The 14,363-nt window shown below is 50.3% G+C and overlaps 1 protein-coding gene across 2 annotated transcripts in view; it reads left to right on the top strand.

The window, feature by feature from the left end:
- ASTN2 (astrotactin 2) overlaps positions 1-14,363 on the top strand; it is a 370,596-nt gene that overhangs the window by 53,490 nt on the left and 302,743 nt on the right. For both annotated transcript variants that reach the window (XM_086625404.1, XM_086625403.1), the window contains one exon: positions 3,254-3,441. In XM_086625404.1, coding sequence (XP_086481530.1) covers positions 3,254-3,441 — 188 coding nt within the window. The remainder of the gene's footprint in view (positions 1-3,253; positions 3,442-14,363) is intronic.

Below are 14,363 nucleotides of genomic sequence, written 5' to 3'. Positions count from 1 at the left end.
TGTCTGCTGGATGCTGAGATTTTAAATAGCTATAGACTACAAGTGCTTTTCCATTGCTCCCCATTTAAAATCTTAACTGGAGCTCGTTCTGTTTTGATGCAGGAATGCCCTTAATTTGCTCCAAAAGCATTTGAAAGCTCTGATAACAGGCAATCTTGCTGCAGACTATTGCATCCTTTGTGATGGACGGGCTATCGCTGCTGTAACTACTGTGTAGATAGCGGAGTGACAATGCGTGTCCAGTGAAACACAGGTGGTATAATATTCATGTCAAGTCCACGAGGCCAAGAAACTTCCCTGTGTTTGGATATTGAAGGGTTCAGCAGCTAACAGGGCTTGAAAAGGCTTTTATTTTTTGCAATCTGATGGAAGGCTCATGGTGTCCTGGCGATGCTGGGAGTAACGGCCGAGTTGCCAGCACCACGGGCTGCAGGGGTGAAGAGCACACAGGTATTTACGAATATATCATAAATGCTGCCCAGGCTTGGCAAGTCAGCTTTCGTCAGAAATTGCCTCGCTGCTGGGTTTGCTTAAAATTGTGAAATGAATGCTAAATTGAAGTTTCTACTTTTGGAAGAGACCTTTTGAAAATGAAACAGGCTTATCTTCAGTCTAGGCTAAAATCCAAAAAATTGCCTATATCTCACAACTCCCCAGAAATGTTCTCTGTGATCCTTTTAAACATCCCATGCAAAAATGTGTGCGCAAGGGAAAAAATTTGGAGAAAGGTTGACCCTGCGGGTGTTTTCCTCTGCTTCCCTAATACGATGTAGCCTTTGGGAACCATAGCAGTGGGGTGCTGGTGGCACCTACATTGGGTCTGGGTGATAGAACCTCCTTTCCTGAGCTACTTTGGGGGAAGTCTGCCGCAGGGGATGCATGGGAGGAGTGTGCAATACTGTAAATCGTCCTCTCCCAGGGGTGACTGTCCCTCTGAACAGAACTCAGATGGCTTTGCATAACCAGAGTCCTGTCTCCTGATGCTGCTGTGCTGGGTTACTGCTTTTAGTCCTAAAAGTAGCATTTGTTGCAATTTTAATTAGGCAAGGAGATGCTTTTTAGTACAAACCTTTGAAGTATTGCTGGGAAGATGACTGCAATTAAGCAGCCCTGATATTCCTCTTGTTTTGTTTTTACTTTTACCACTGTGAGAAACCTTCTGCTTTAGCCTCCTCGGAGGTGAGAGGCACAAAGCTTGTTTCATTAGGTTCTCAGGTCGGGTGCAGGCTGCTGTCATGCAGCGTGAGCCACAGGGCTGGCTTGATTTACGGGGTAAATAGTGCAGGAACACCTCTTGCTGCTGATTTGCTCCAGCAAACAGCTATTTCTGTTAAAGGAGAAGAGGGATTATTAGGAGTGATCTCATTGCAATGACAGATGTATGACAAGGGAGTTTGTGTGTCCCCTCCAAAGTGCAAGCACAGGCTGGGGATGGATCCCATGTGTGGTCAGCAGCAGTTTGGTTTTTCTCCTTTGGGTGCTCAGATGTGCACAGAGGTGTGGGACAATGCTCGGTGCTATGCTGGGGTGGCAGTGATGATGATGATGGTCACAGCCCTGTGATTAGGTTCAGGAGGCAGTTCAGTGGGCTCAGGTGTGTCAGTGGGTAATTAGGGAGGTGCTGAATCAGGGAGTTGGCAGTAACGAGGTGAACTTGTCCCTACCCTCAGCTGGGCTGTGCAGCGAGGGGAGTCCTGCAGGACCAGGGGTGTGATGGGGACCTCTCTGGGAGCAGGGAGTGGTCAGCTCTGTCTTAATCCACAATGGAAAGCCATGAGCTTGCTGCTGGGAAATGTCTTGATTTCAGGGGTAAGAAAAATTTTTCCTGAAGGATCAAGAGTTTTATGTGTGTCTTTTTTTTTCCCCTGGGTTGAGACTTGGGTCTGTAGAAGTGGAAGCACCTGGTCTTGTAGCCTGTGTGGCTGCTCATGAGCCAGCACCCAAGTGTCTTGAAGCGTCATGTCCTGGAAGGTGTGGATAACCCCTTGGGACAGCCTCAGCCGAGCTTGTTCCTTCCTTTGTCTCCCCCAGGAGCTGGAACTGGATGTGCTTTTCCCCAGCTGGGTTCAGGAAAATGCAATGCAAAATGCCACCGCTGTTCCCTGGCCGCTTTGCCTGCAGGGGAACCAGCCCTGTGCTCCCTGCTGACCCTCTCGTGGGTGATGCACTGCGGACGAGGTGCGGGGAGGATCTTGTCTCCATTCCCACCGTGGTGCCAGGGGAACTGTGCTGTCAGCCTTTCCGGAGCAGACGCACCAAACAGACTGCAGGTCTCGGTCTGTGATAGCCGTTTGCTGTCCCCAAACAGGAGGAAATTGAATTTGGGTCTCCCACAAAGCGAGTGATTGCTGAAGCTGTGGGCCCGGTGATGAAGAGGACCTGACTCGCTTCCCATTGCTTGTATTGCAAATGGGGAAAAAACCAAAACAAAACAGAAAACCAAATGAAAAAGGAGGTGGTGGAAGGAGAAATATTTTGGCTTATTTTGTGCTAGTATTTTTTTTTAATTTTTTTTTTTTGGTTTTGATTCGTCTGCCAAACTACCAAATCTGTTCTTTGCAGAGATCCATTTCAAATTCAACGGGCAGCCACAGCTTCTCTGGGCAACCTGGTACAGTGCCTCACCACCTTCATTGTAAAAAATTTCTTCCGTGTATCTACTTTAAATCTCCCCTTTTTCAGTTTGAAGCCATTGCCCTGTGTCCTGTCACTCCACACCCTTGTCCAAAGCCCCTCTCCAGCTTTCTTGTAGCTCCTTTAGGTACTGGAAGGCTGCTAGAAGGTCTCCCCTGGAGCCTTTTCTTCTCCAGGCTGAACAGCCCCAACTCATAGATTTCATAGATTTCTAGGTTGGAAAAGACCTTGGAGATCATCGAGTCCAACTGTCCCTAATCCCCATTAAACCATATCCCTAAGTAGATCATCCACCCTATTCTTAAACACACCCAGGGATGGGGACTCAACCACCTCCCTGGGCAGCCTAAAACTCTCTCAGCCTGGCTCCATAGCAGAGGTGCTCCAGACCCCGGATCACCTTTGTGGCCTTCTCTGGACCCGCTCCAACAGGTCCATGTCCTTCTATCCATGTCCAGAACTGAACACAGTACTGCAGGGGGTTGGATCTCAATACTAGAATACTGGAAGCAATACTAGGGATGAGACTCAGAAGTCCTAATATTCAGGACTGCTCAGAATACCACCTTTTAGCACTGTGGAGAAATCTGTTGCTCAGTTGCATGTTTTGTTCCTGCAGAGATGTCGGGGACTGTGGCTGACATTTCGCTGGTGCACTGGAAGCAGCAGTGGCTGGAGAATGGCACCCTCTACTTCCACGTCTCCATGAGCAGCGCTGAGCAGCTCTCCCGAGCCACCCCCCCCAGCCTCCAGGAGCCTTCGGAGATAGTGGAGGAGCAGATGCACATTCTTCATATCTCGGTCATGGTGAGTGGAAGCTGCCAATGGCATCTGAGGGGACAAAAGACAGTGTGGGAGGGGACAGCGGCTGGAGACCAGATCGGTGGGAGGGTGACGATTAGGAGCAGGCTGGTTTGCAGTTGTCCATGTTCCTTCTTGGTCAGGCCTCCAGAGAGGATCAGATGTGTTTGAGTGGTCCAGGGAGAAAAAAACAACAGTGACCGGTCTTTTAAGAAAATGAAATAAAATGACGTATCATAGGGAAGAAGCTGTTGGGATGGTGACAAGGAGGCTCATGGTTCCTCCTGCCTCTGCGGGCAGCTGGCGAGGTGTGTTAGTGGAGTGTTTCTCCTTGGTCTTGTGTTTGAGCATGTGCCAAGGTGAGATTTTGGGCTTGGTCATTTCTTCTTGAAGGTTTCTGAAACTGAATTTTGCCTATGAAACAGTATGGGCTATGGTGTGATACCCTTCTCTTGCAAAGGACAAGCCAGACCTAAAAGTGAAAAGATGATCCAGATGCTATGAATATCTCCATCTCGGGTATTTATGTGACCTTTTCTTAACGTATTGTGTATGTGCTCTGTTGCCTTTAAAAATGCTTATTTCAGTATCTTACGAGGTGGTTGCCTACATATTTGGATCTGGTCCATCATCCCTCCGTGCTTTAGAGCTCCATCTGTAAAATGGGACTTAACTCCCATTGAGACAGATGATCCTGGCAATGAAAGAAAAAGAAAAAAAGAAGTTAGGCTTGTAGATCCTGTGTATATGCATGTCACCTATTTGCCCAAAGAAAATCTTTTATAGGGTTGGGGATCCCATTACAGCAACCCTCTGCAAAAGGTGCATCTGTTCCTATCTTGAGAGCTGTATGTGATCTACGTGCGTTCTGTTCTTCGTTTTGGAAGAAGGGACAGAGGTGATGGCTGCTCTGAACAAGCAGCTATTTGGCTTTTACAACTTAAATCTTATTTTTTTGAGTGTCTCAGCCCTTGTTGATGAGGCTTTATATTGGGCACTGAGTGCATGTGAACACGGAGAGAGGCTTTGTGTTAAGGCTGTTGGGCAAGATAAGATGCAGTATGACAGCAGGATGGCAGGAGGGAGAGGAATTGGGGACTGCAGCTTACGGGGTTGGGTAACGAACGTTTCTTATGTCCTGCTAAAAATGTCAGTGTGATGGAGTTTTGGTGGGGAAAAAAAAAGTATAACTGGTATACTTGGAAAATGAGCCTGAAAATAGAAGTGAGAGACAGAGCAAGGAGTGAAGACAGCAAATCCCAGGTCTGGGGTGTGAGAAGCTCGATCCCTGGTTTGAATGCGGGATTGCTCGGCTGTCGTGGGCAAACCTGCACCGTGGAGGAGGGCCCCGTGGCTGCGGGGGGACACTGGAGCCTGGTGGCCGGTGCAGCTGTGTGAAACACAGTTTTTCTTCAGTAGGGAGAGATCCAGTCCTGGCCCTCAGACCTTGCTGAAGCTGATCTTTCTGAAAAACAACGCGATGACTGTGATGGATTGATGCTTTAGAGAGAGGAAGTTTCCTTTGAGCAATTCCTGCCCAGAGCCTTCCTCCGCTGTACCTTGCAGCACCAGAGTGGCGATGCTGGTGGGCTGGAGCTGAAGGCATCACCCTGCGTGTCGCAGCAGCAATGTTTTTGGGCTCTAATCCTGGGTGAGCTGCTTTGCTGCATCTCACTGAAGCTGATAGCATGGGAGCATCCCTGGCTTTGCTGCGAGATTTGACTCGTGCCCTGAGCTTCTCCTTCCCTTCTGCAAAAGCAGGAGAGGAACAAATGTTCCTCCTGCACAGAATGAGCTATAATCTCAGTCTCTTTACAAATCCTGGTGCTCCTCTTGACAGGAGCTGAGGTCCCAGGCAGGGCTGTGGGTCCGGGACGAGGTTTGGGCTGCACACGTGTCCCTGGGGAGGCAGAAGCCCTGAGTGTCTCTTCCCTGGGTCGGGATTGCAGCACAGACTTGAAACTTTGCCCAGTTTTCCGCTTTTTCTGGAAGATTCATTGACTTTTTAAGTGAACCCGAGCCAAGTTCTGAGCGACTGACAGAAGATAAATGTATGTTTTGTTGGGTTTCCCCCTTGCCTCAAGACCATGTGGAGTTCTGTAGCTAAAGTAAAATGAGGCGAAAGTCGTTTTCTTGGGTGAAATGTTTAATCCAAGTCCCTGGTCTCTGCTCAGGCTGCTTTCTCACGCCTTTGCTTTCCCCCCTGCCCCCAGCTAAATGGCATCCCAGAGAGCCCCCATCACTCCAGCCCTCCTCTCCTCCCCTCCTGTATCTGTATCCCTTCCCCAGCCTTGAGATGCAGCTGGACATCCCTGGATCATCCTTTCCAGTTCCTCAAATACCTTTCTTCCTGCTTCCTGCCGTGAAGCCCGACGGCTCCTGGCTCCTGTGTGCTCTCGATAGACTAAAACACCATTTCTGCTGTGCAGGAGGAATTCCAGCCCACCCCAGTGCTGCCTTGGTGCTCCCTGTTCATCATCCACCTGGCATCTCACTGCGGGGGACGGGAGGAGACATGGGAAAGTGCTTCCGTCCATCACCTTTAAGTGACTGTAACATTTACTTATACCTGTCTCCTCATCCTCCAGCTGAGTTATGGAAGCTGGGGAAGGTTTACTTGGGGGATCTCGCTCGTCCCCCACTCCGGGAGTGCTGTGGCAAAGCTTTGTCGGGCAGCGAGACATCTCTGAGCCGAGTTCCCATCTCTGATGGGAATGTTGGTTTGGATTTCTGTAGATGTTTGATTCGGTCTCTCCTGCTCTGCCTGGAAAGCCGAGCCCTCTGCGCTGTGTGGGGGCTCTGGCCGGGCTGGAAATTCGGGGTTTGCTGCTTCTTCCAGTGGTTTTGGCTGTCGGTGTGTGGCTTTCTGGTTTGGGGTGGGTTTGCTTCCAGTGCTGCAGGAAAGGGGCCACTGGTGGCCATGACCCCCGGTCTCTGGGGCCACCAACTGCCCCTGCAAAAGCCATGGGCTGTGGCTATCGTCACACCTCCCTCCCCCAGCTCAAGGGCATCTTTGACAGCAAACTAATACTTGATTTTTATTGTTTTTTTTTCTCACTATTTTTTCTTAATCTCTCCCCAATGAGACATAACATTAATTACTGCAGTTAAAGGGAATTCAGTCTCCATTACTGTCTGCCACCCCTTTCCTCTTGGCATGAGCATCTGAAATTTGTCTCCCAAATGAAAAGAAGGGAGGAAGGGGAAAAAACAAATATGCAAATGCTAGATTTTATTTATTTACCTTTTTTTTTGTGCAGCGTCAAGTAGAAAGGAATCAATATTTTTGTCATTACACCTGTTGTGTTTTTCCCCGTAATCTTAGCTATCATTTGGGTTTAATTGTGTTGTTTCCTCTTGTGTGGAAGTAAATCTTATCTGTTTGGGATTAAAATTCAATGAAGGTCACAGCAGCTCGGAAACTTACCAGGCTGCAGCAATTAATGTTCATTTGGCTTTGATAAATTGGAATGTTCCCCACAATAGGACTGGAGTGGATTTCAGAAGCAGTAGTTCTTCCATTAACTCAATGATTCCCCATGTGATGGAGCATCTTGTCACTGCTCTGTTTGTCATCTGTCACTTTGAGGGTCTGGGCATATGCCTGATATGATTTATCATGATTATTTGGACTGTTTGTGTCAAAACATTTTAAACCACTAATTATTCTAGCCTTGTAAATTGTTGAATTTAACAAAACATAAGAGATACTTATTTTTTTTGTTGTTGTTCGCCACCGTCTTGTGTCCCTGTTTAATTAGTGCTCTGTATCGTGGTGAATTCAGACCTGAGACCCGTCCAGCAGCGTTCGCTGTAGATGGGGGCTTATTTGCCGGGCTCTGGGGAGGTGGAGGTGTGGGCACAGGTAGCACAGGCACGTTTTACCCGTGCGTTGACCCACTAACACACCTTTGGTAGGACCATCACACCCAGCAGCTCCTCCCAGCCCTGTGGGTACCTGGGACGTGGGTTGGGAAGAGGATGCAAAGGTGCACCCCATCCCGCTGGCCAAGGGATGGATTTTGCTCCCTTGATCTTGGTGTGAGTGATGCTGGTGAAAGCCCCGGCTGTGGGAGCTCCGAGCCGGGGCCGTGCCCGTGTGGTGTGGGTGTGTGGCCCTGCTGCGCATCGCCTCCGTTCTGGCAGAAATAAGGTGGGTTTTTTTGAGAACGGTAACAAGCAAAAGCCTTGTTTCATCTCATTCCATTGCCCTGCAAGAGAACATTTCAGTGTCTGGAATAAAAGGTGACCAGACCTCATCAGGCTGCTTCGCTTTTATTTTATTATTTTTTATTTTTAATGCCTACTTTCTGCCGGCCGTTACTGGCAGTAGACGAGTTTGCTGCTGGTTTCTAGGTCTCCCAGTGGATTTTTTTGGCTCTTATTTATACCAGTTTCCTTTTTTCTTGTCCTTGTGCATCCTGATGTTTCCCTAGCGATCAGCCATCGGTGCTGTGCTCTGGCCACTTCTGAGATGGGTATAAACTCTGCTCGTAAGCGTTGCGCTCTGATTTAGTGTCCTGCTCTGAAGTGGGGCCAGGGAGGGGTCCTGTGCGCCCCATGCACTGCGCCGGTGGGTCCCGACGAACATGGCTTCTCATGCCAGCAGAGTTTATTCTCCTTCCCATAGATGGGTATGATGGCATACCAGTGCAACTGGGCTTATGTCAGTGTGTATGGGAGGCTGAAACCCTTTGCAGAGCTGCGGCGATTCCATCCTCCTCATCAAGCAGCTCTCCGAGGGATCGCTCCAGGTCCCCTGGGCTTCAAACGTGTCCATGCGTGGGCTCCTTTGGCTCCAGCGTTCCCCTCTGCTTGGCTGTCGTTTGAGTGGCACCTCATTTTCTGACCCCACTGCATTTTGTCCTTCTTGGTGCAGAACCTCCCAATGGATGTACTTCCCTCCTGAGGACATGCTTGCAGCTTGCATGGCGGCATGTCCTGCGGGATAGCTGGGTGCTCCGTTCGAGCCGGATGCTCTGACGGATGCAAAACGTTGCTTGAGCCTTACTCTGGCTCCTTGCAGTGTCTTGCTGATGGCAGCACTGGGGCTCCTGTCAGTCAGCTCAACTGGGGGGGAAAAAAATGGTGTAGCATGAGTAATGAGGTAGTGAAGAAGGCACAACATCTGTGTCATCATTTCTGCACCAGGAGGTCAACCAGATTCATAAAACATGCGCTTCCAGCTTGTGATATGTTTAGGAATTAATTAAGGTAGGGAGAGAATTGCTGCTGCAGCAGATTTCCTTATCTGAAAGGTATTAAAAAGCTAAATTGATCTCCGATGAGCTCTTTTTACTAAAAAATCAAAAACAAAACCACCAAGAAAAGCCCCACAACTCCAGGAGTTGGGCTCGGTGTGTCCCTGTGTGAGAATCCCATCTCCGCACCTCGTGTGTGGGGAGAGGAAAAGGAGGTACCCACCCCAAGGTGCAGATGGGCCGAGCACCCCAGGTCCCCGGGAGGCGGGTGGGAACCATGGGTTCCGTGCCGGTGACAGACCGCGTCGTTGGCACCTTGCCCTGAGCAGTGTCCCATCAGCGTTCCTCTGCTGTGTGCTGAAGGTGGCCCTGAGCTGCTTTGGGGTGGCCCAAGGGGCTGGTGGGACCTTTGCTGGGTCTACTGGCCTGAGGTGGTGGGGCCGAGTGCTTGCAGACCCCGTCGATTCGGGGGCTGGAGCTCAGCATGGCTGGAAGCTGAACTTCACCCATGTAACCGTGACCTGCCAGGTGCTGTCCAGGCACCTTGGAGATGGAGATCAAGTCGTGTGCATGTGCTTGAACCGGGGTGGGGGTTGCTGGTGGGTGAAACTGGAAGCAAACCTCCTGGTCCTCTTGTCCTGATGCTGGTGATGACATCTCTTCTTTCCCCAGGATGAGGGTGTCCTTTGGCCTCAAGTTTCATGTCCATAACATGTCTGTTAACCAACTTTTGTAGGCTGGGAGAAGCAGCCTCCTTTGTTCAACCTCCCCCTCTTCTCCTTTGCAGAGACGATACAAACCAGCGACTAAATGTAGTTAACGATGTGCTCTTGTGTTTAGGGAATTCATTTTGGGGGGATTTGTCTTAAAAGTGTCACTTTAGTGACAATGACACCTGTTATGTTAATAATTTTTCACTAATCTCTGTTTCCTACCTTAGCCCCTGTGAATACATCAGATGCTTTATGACTTTCTATCTAGCAGACTTTTTCTTTTCTCCTCGCTGTGTTAAAATATGTAACTGGAGTGTTTGATTTGCATCTCTGATAAAGCGAAGCTGAATAAATACTCGTAGTTTATCCAAACCGAGCTGCGAACTGACTTTCTCGTGTCATCCCCAGAGTGATCCAAGTCGGTGCTGGGGGAAAAGCGTCCTCAGGAAGTGTTTGGGAAGGGTGGACTGTTTGCAGGAGGCATTGAACGTGTGGAAGGGGTCTGCAGCCATAGAAAATTCCCAGCTTCCATGCACTGAGAAAAGAGAATGGCTGGAGGGGGAAAAGAATTCCGTTACTTAGGTGGTGAGGCACTGGAACAGGCTGCCCAGAGAAGTTGTGGATGCCCCATCCCTGGAAGTGTTCGAGGCCAGGTTGGATGAGGCTTTGGGCAACCTGGTGTAGTGGAGGGTGTCCCTGCCCATGGCAGGGGGGTTGGAACTTGATAATCTTTGAGGTCCCTTCCAACCCAAACCATTTTATGTTTCATTGTATACTTCAGAAAGGTGGCTGGTGTAGTCAGGGGGTGCCAGAGCTGGAATGGGGATGCTGAAGTGGTGAGATGGAGAAAAGCTGGAGAAGGAAGGTTTTGGGAATGAGGTGAGGAGCCCTGGGGCAGTGTTAGCTCCTGCTCGAGGTGGGACATGCGGCGAGTTGTCATGTCTGTCTGCCTCGGCCCTGTGACAGGTCCCTCCATGCTGCTGGTGACGGCTGCACGGGGAGTTTGCTGATTTCAGATTCTTGTTTAGGAAGGAACTTGTTTCCTTCCTCTTCCTCCTCACTCTTCCCCTTCCTGCCATCTGTCTGGGAGAAACACGCGTGTGTTTGGCACCACGGGATGTAGCTGGTAGCTTGACCTTTTCTCGGTGCGTTTTTCTCTCAACGTGGGCCAAGCAGATGGAGAAGTCGGGCTTTGGTGGGAAACCTCTGCCTCGGCTCCTGCTTTGCAGCACGCGTGGGGAGGAAGGAGCATCCCTGTCCCACGCAGGTCGGGTATCCTGGTGCCGGAGGTCTCGCCAAGCCGCGGGGCTCCTGGAGAGAGCAGTTCCATGTGGGAGCAGCAACGTGCTAATCCTGTGTGTAAAGCGCCGGGAGCGTTTGATCGGTGCCTTTGAAACGTTGACGTAAACACAGAAATGCGTTGCAGCTACCAGCCTGGATCTAATTGCTTTAAACTGCCAGGCTCAGAACTACGTGTGGCATTAAAATTGTCACAGAACTTTCATCCAGGAAAACTCTGGTAGATGCTGAGTTGTGTGGGAGGTGCAGTGGTGGCTGGGGGTGGCTGCCTCCTGGCTCCAGGGTAATTATTTGTGATGGAGAGTGTTTTCCCGGGCTGTAGACCCCACACCGCCTGTCTTGGGTGCTCATCACCGGGTGACGGGGATGCTGGCAGGGTGTAGGGTGCTGTCCCCTTGCCGGTGAGGCTGGGCCATACTGGGGCACGGCAAGGGACACTCAGCATCATCTTTGGCTTTCAGTTGGTTCAGTGTGGGCTCTGACCCTGGGGACGTGGACACCTGGGTGATGTTCCTCACCCTGGGGTTTGCTCTTTCCATTTCAGCTGCAAGGGAGAGCCTGTTCTTCAGACAAGGAGCAAAGTATGTTACTTTTTTCCTTCAAATCTTGTGTTATCTGAGGATCTCGTTCCTCTTGGTAGTTATTCTTGTTTGACTGTGAGTTAGAAACGTTTGCGTCAGTTAAATGTTGTCGGTATCAGACGGTGGCTCATGTGAAGGTGAACTGTGATGATCCTGACGCAGAATAGCTTAAAGGTGGCTGTGAAAGATTTTACGTTACAGCACCACAAAAGACTGAATTTTTGTTTGATTGGCAGATCCCGAAGATGGGAGTAAGTATTAACGACAGGATGAAATGCAATATAATATTTGTCCCAAAAAATATGGCATTTGCTTTCAGTTTGGGCTCCTTTTCCACCCCACTCTCCCTGATTTAAAAATAAATTGGACTCCTTAGTTTCCCAAGGCAGCATTACACTGTGAAAAGGCAGAGCGCTTTTTGTTCAGGAAGGTGTCAGAATGAAATGTTTCTACTTCTCAACACTTCCTATATCCTCCCTGAAACCACTTACGCTTTAATTTCAGCTGATGTGAAACAATCTAAGCAGATAAACCGTTCCTCGAAAACCCTTGCCAAGCTCTCTGTGGAGTAACTGTGCCTAAACCGGAGGAGATGGGTTGGCCGGGAGGGTCTGGTGGTCACCCATTGCGCATCCCCAGCCCCTGCAGCGTCTGGCCCCGGTGAAGGGGATGCTCAAATACTGCCAGCATGAAATAGGGGGAAGAAGCTCATGTGTACGTGATTTTTTTTTTTTTTTCTCTGATCATCATCAGGCTGCTCATATAGCAGAGAACTTTTTTTTTATGTGCGCGTCTGGATCTTGCTGCTGTAGGAAGTTGGGCAAAATTCCCGCTGGCTTAATTGGGAGCAACATCAGGCCAAGTGTGGTTATTTTTACCTGTCACTGCTCCCGCTCTGCCTCCTCCCTCCAGCCTCCGTCCTCCCAGACAAGAGGGACCGAGCTCCCTTTCAGCCTTCAAAAGGTCTCTGCCAGCTTGGAGCAGCAGCCTTATGTTCACGATGTGCAGCAAAGGCAAAGGGAGAGGGGTGAGGCAAAAAAAAAAAGTAATTGTCCTTATTTTTAAAATCCAATTATCAAAACTGCAGGAAAATAATTATTTTTGAAGGGAGCTGTTCAGACCGGCTAGGCTTTGCCCTGAGTGGGAGCTCCCCGGGGCTGGGCTGGATTCGTTACGACAGTGGCTGGAGAGGGAGCGAGCAGAGCATCAGCCCTGGGTCTGCTGGGAAATGCTCGTTTTTTAGGGATTTAGCACTTTATTTGTTGAGTTGCTCTCTATCTAACAGGGAACCTGGTTGTTTGCCCTTCTACCTCCTTTCTCTCTAGGTCCTCAGGACGGAGGAGCCCACTTATTTTTATTTTTTTTCAGATGGGGAGGTGAGAAACCTGCCCGTGGGAAGATGGCAGCAAAACCAGCTGATGCTTTAGCAATGTCAGGGATCTCCACTTCCCTTCCCGGAGGCATCCCTGGTTACGAACCCATCATCATCAGCCCCGTAGGCATTAAGCTTTCCTGCCCTCCTTGCCGTGGTTTTCCTCATTGCACTGAACTCACGAGCTCAGAGTGAAACCCAGGTGGTGACGGCAGCGATTGCTGGGGGAGCGGAGAGCAGCACCAGTGTTGAATTTGCTGCTGCTTCTGCAAATGTTGGAGCGTTTTGGGAGCTTCGTTCTGCAGAGGTCTGTGGTGGGGAGGTGGGTTTGAGAAGGCAGAAATAAAGGGTGCTGGGAGCTGCAGCGGCCACGTGAAACTGCAATGGGGGAAAGGACTGGACGGAGGGCACTGGTTAATATCCGAAGGGACTGACTCGGTGGGATTAAGCTGGAGGTTTTGCTTGGCCTCTCCCAGAGATCCATCATTATTCATGCCAGCACCGGGCCTGTCAGACTTCCTCTGCCGCAGAAATTAATGATTTGTACTCGCCGACCAGCTCGTGCACCGGGATGCGGCTTGGCGAGACAGGCGAGGGCTTTGCGGGGCACCAGTGGAGCAAGATACTGGGACCTGCTCCCACCCTGCATCCCAGGGGTGTCTGGGACCTCAGGGATGGCGAGGGCAGGGTGGTTCCCACCACCCGTTCTTGTGGTGAGGGCTCGGGCTGCGTGGCTGTTTAGACACTGTTCCCCGTACCCTCTCAGAACCCTGTGGATTCAGGCACATCTGCAACCCCCTCAAAAATGGTTTTCCAGCTGCACACAGCCTCGTGCCATTGGGAGGTGATGGGGGATGGCTATTGGGGTGCTGGTTTTGGAGAGCACTGTGCGGACGGAGTGGTGTGCTGCCAGCCCTCCATGGTGCGGCGTTAGGTGAGGAAGAGGCTTGTTTGCAAACTGCAAACAAAAGCACTGATTGCTGCAAGGCTCATAGGAACAAGCAGAAATGAGGCAACAGCTCCAAGTATGTCCACCTGTTCCTTGAGTTAGTGCCAAGGATTCCTCTTGCCCCCCCAGCATCCAGCTGATGAGCTGTGAGATGCCTCTTCACTTCGTGGCTGAGGAATCGGTTATCAAGTGAGGTTTGTGTCCTTAGGCTGAGGTTACGGGGGTGGATGTGGCCGTGGCTGTGCCGTGGCCGTGGCTGTGCCCTCCCCGGCTGGCAAGAGTGTAAGTAGCCAACGAAGGCTTTTGTGCCCATCTTGGGTGCCCTGTGAGGAATCATAGAATCATAGAATGGTTAGGGCTGGAAGGGACCTTCAAAGGTCATCTAGTCCAACCCCCCTGCAAGGAACAGGGATATCTCCAACTAGATCAGGTTGCTCAGGGCCTTGTCCAACCTGGCCTTGAACGTCTCCAGGGATGGAGCATCCACCACCTCTCTGGGCAACCTGTTCCAGTGTTCTACCACTCTCATGGTAAAAAATTTTTTCCTAATATCCAACCTGAACCTACCTCCCTCTATTTTAAAACCGTTACCCCTTGTCCTATCATAACTGGCCCTCCTGAACAGCCTCTCCCCATCTTTCCTGTAGGCCCCCTTGAGGTACTGGAAGACCGCTATAAGGTCACCCCGGAGCCTCCTCTTCTCCAGGCTGAACAGCCCCAACTCTTTCAGCCTGTCCTCATAGGAAAGGTGCTCCAGCCCTCTTATCATCTTCGTGGCCCTCCTCTGGACCCTCTCCAACTGGTCCATGTCCT

The sequence above is a fragment of the Tauraco erythrolophus genome, chromosome 22 (assembly GCF_009769465.1).
Source record: "Tauraco erythrolophus isolate bTauEry1 chromosome 22, bTauEry1.pri, whole genome shotgun sequence".
NCBI lineage: Eukaryota > Metazoa > Chordata > Aves > Musophagiformes > Musophagidae > Tauraco > Tauraco erythrolophus.
The sequence above is the reverse complement of the archived record's forward strand: the minus strand, read 5'-3'. Positions and strand labels throughout refer to the sequence as shown.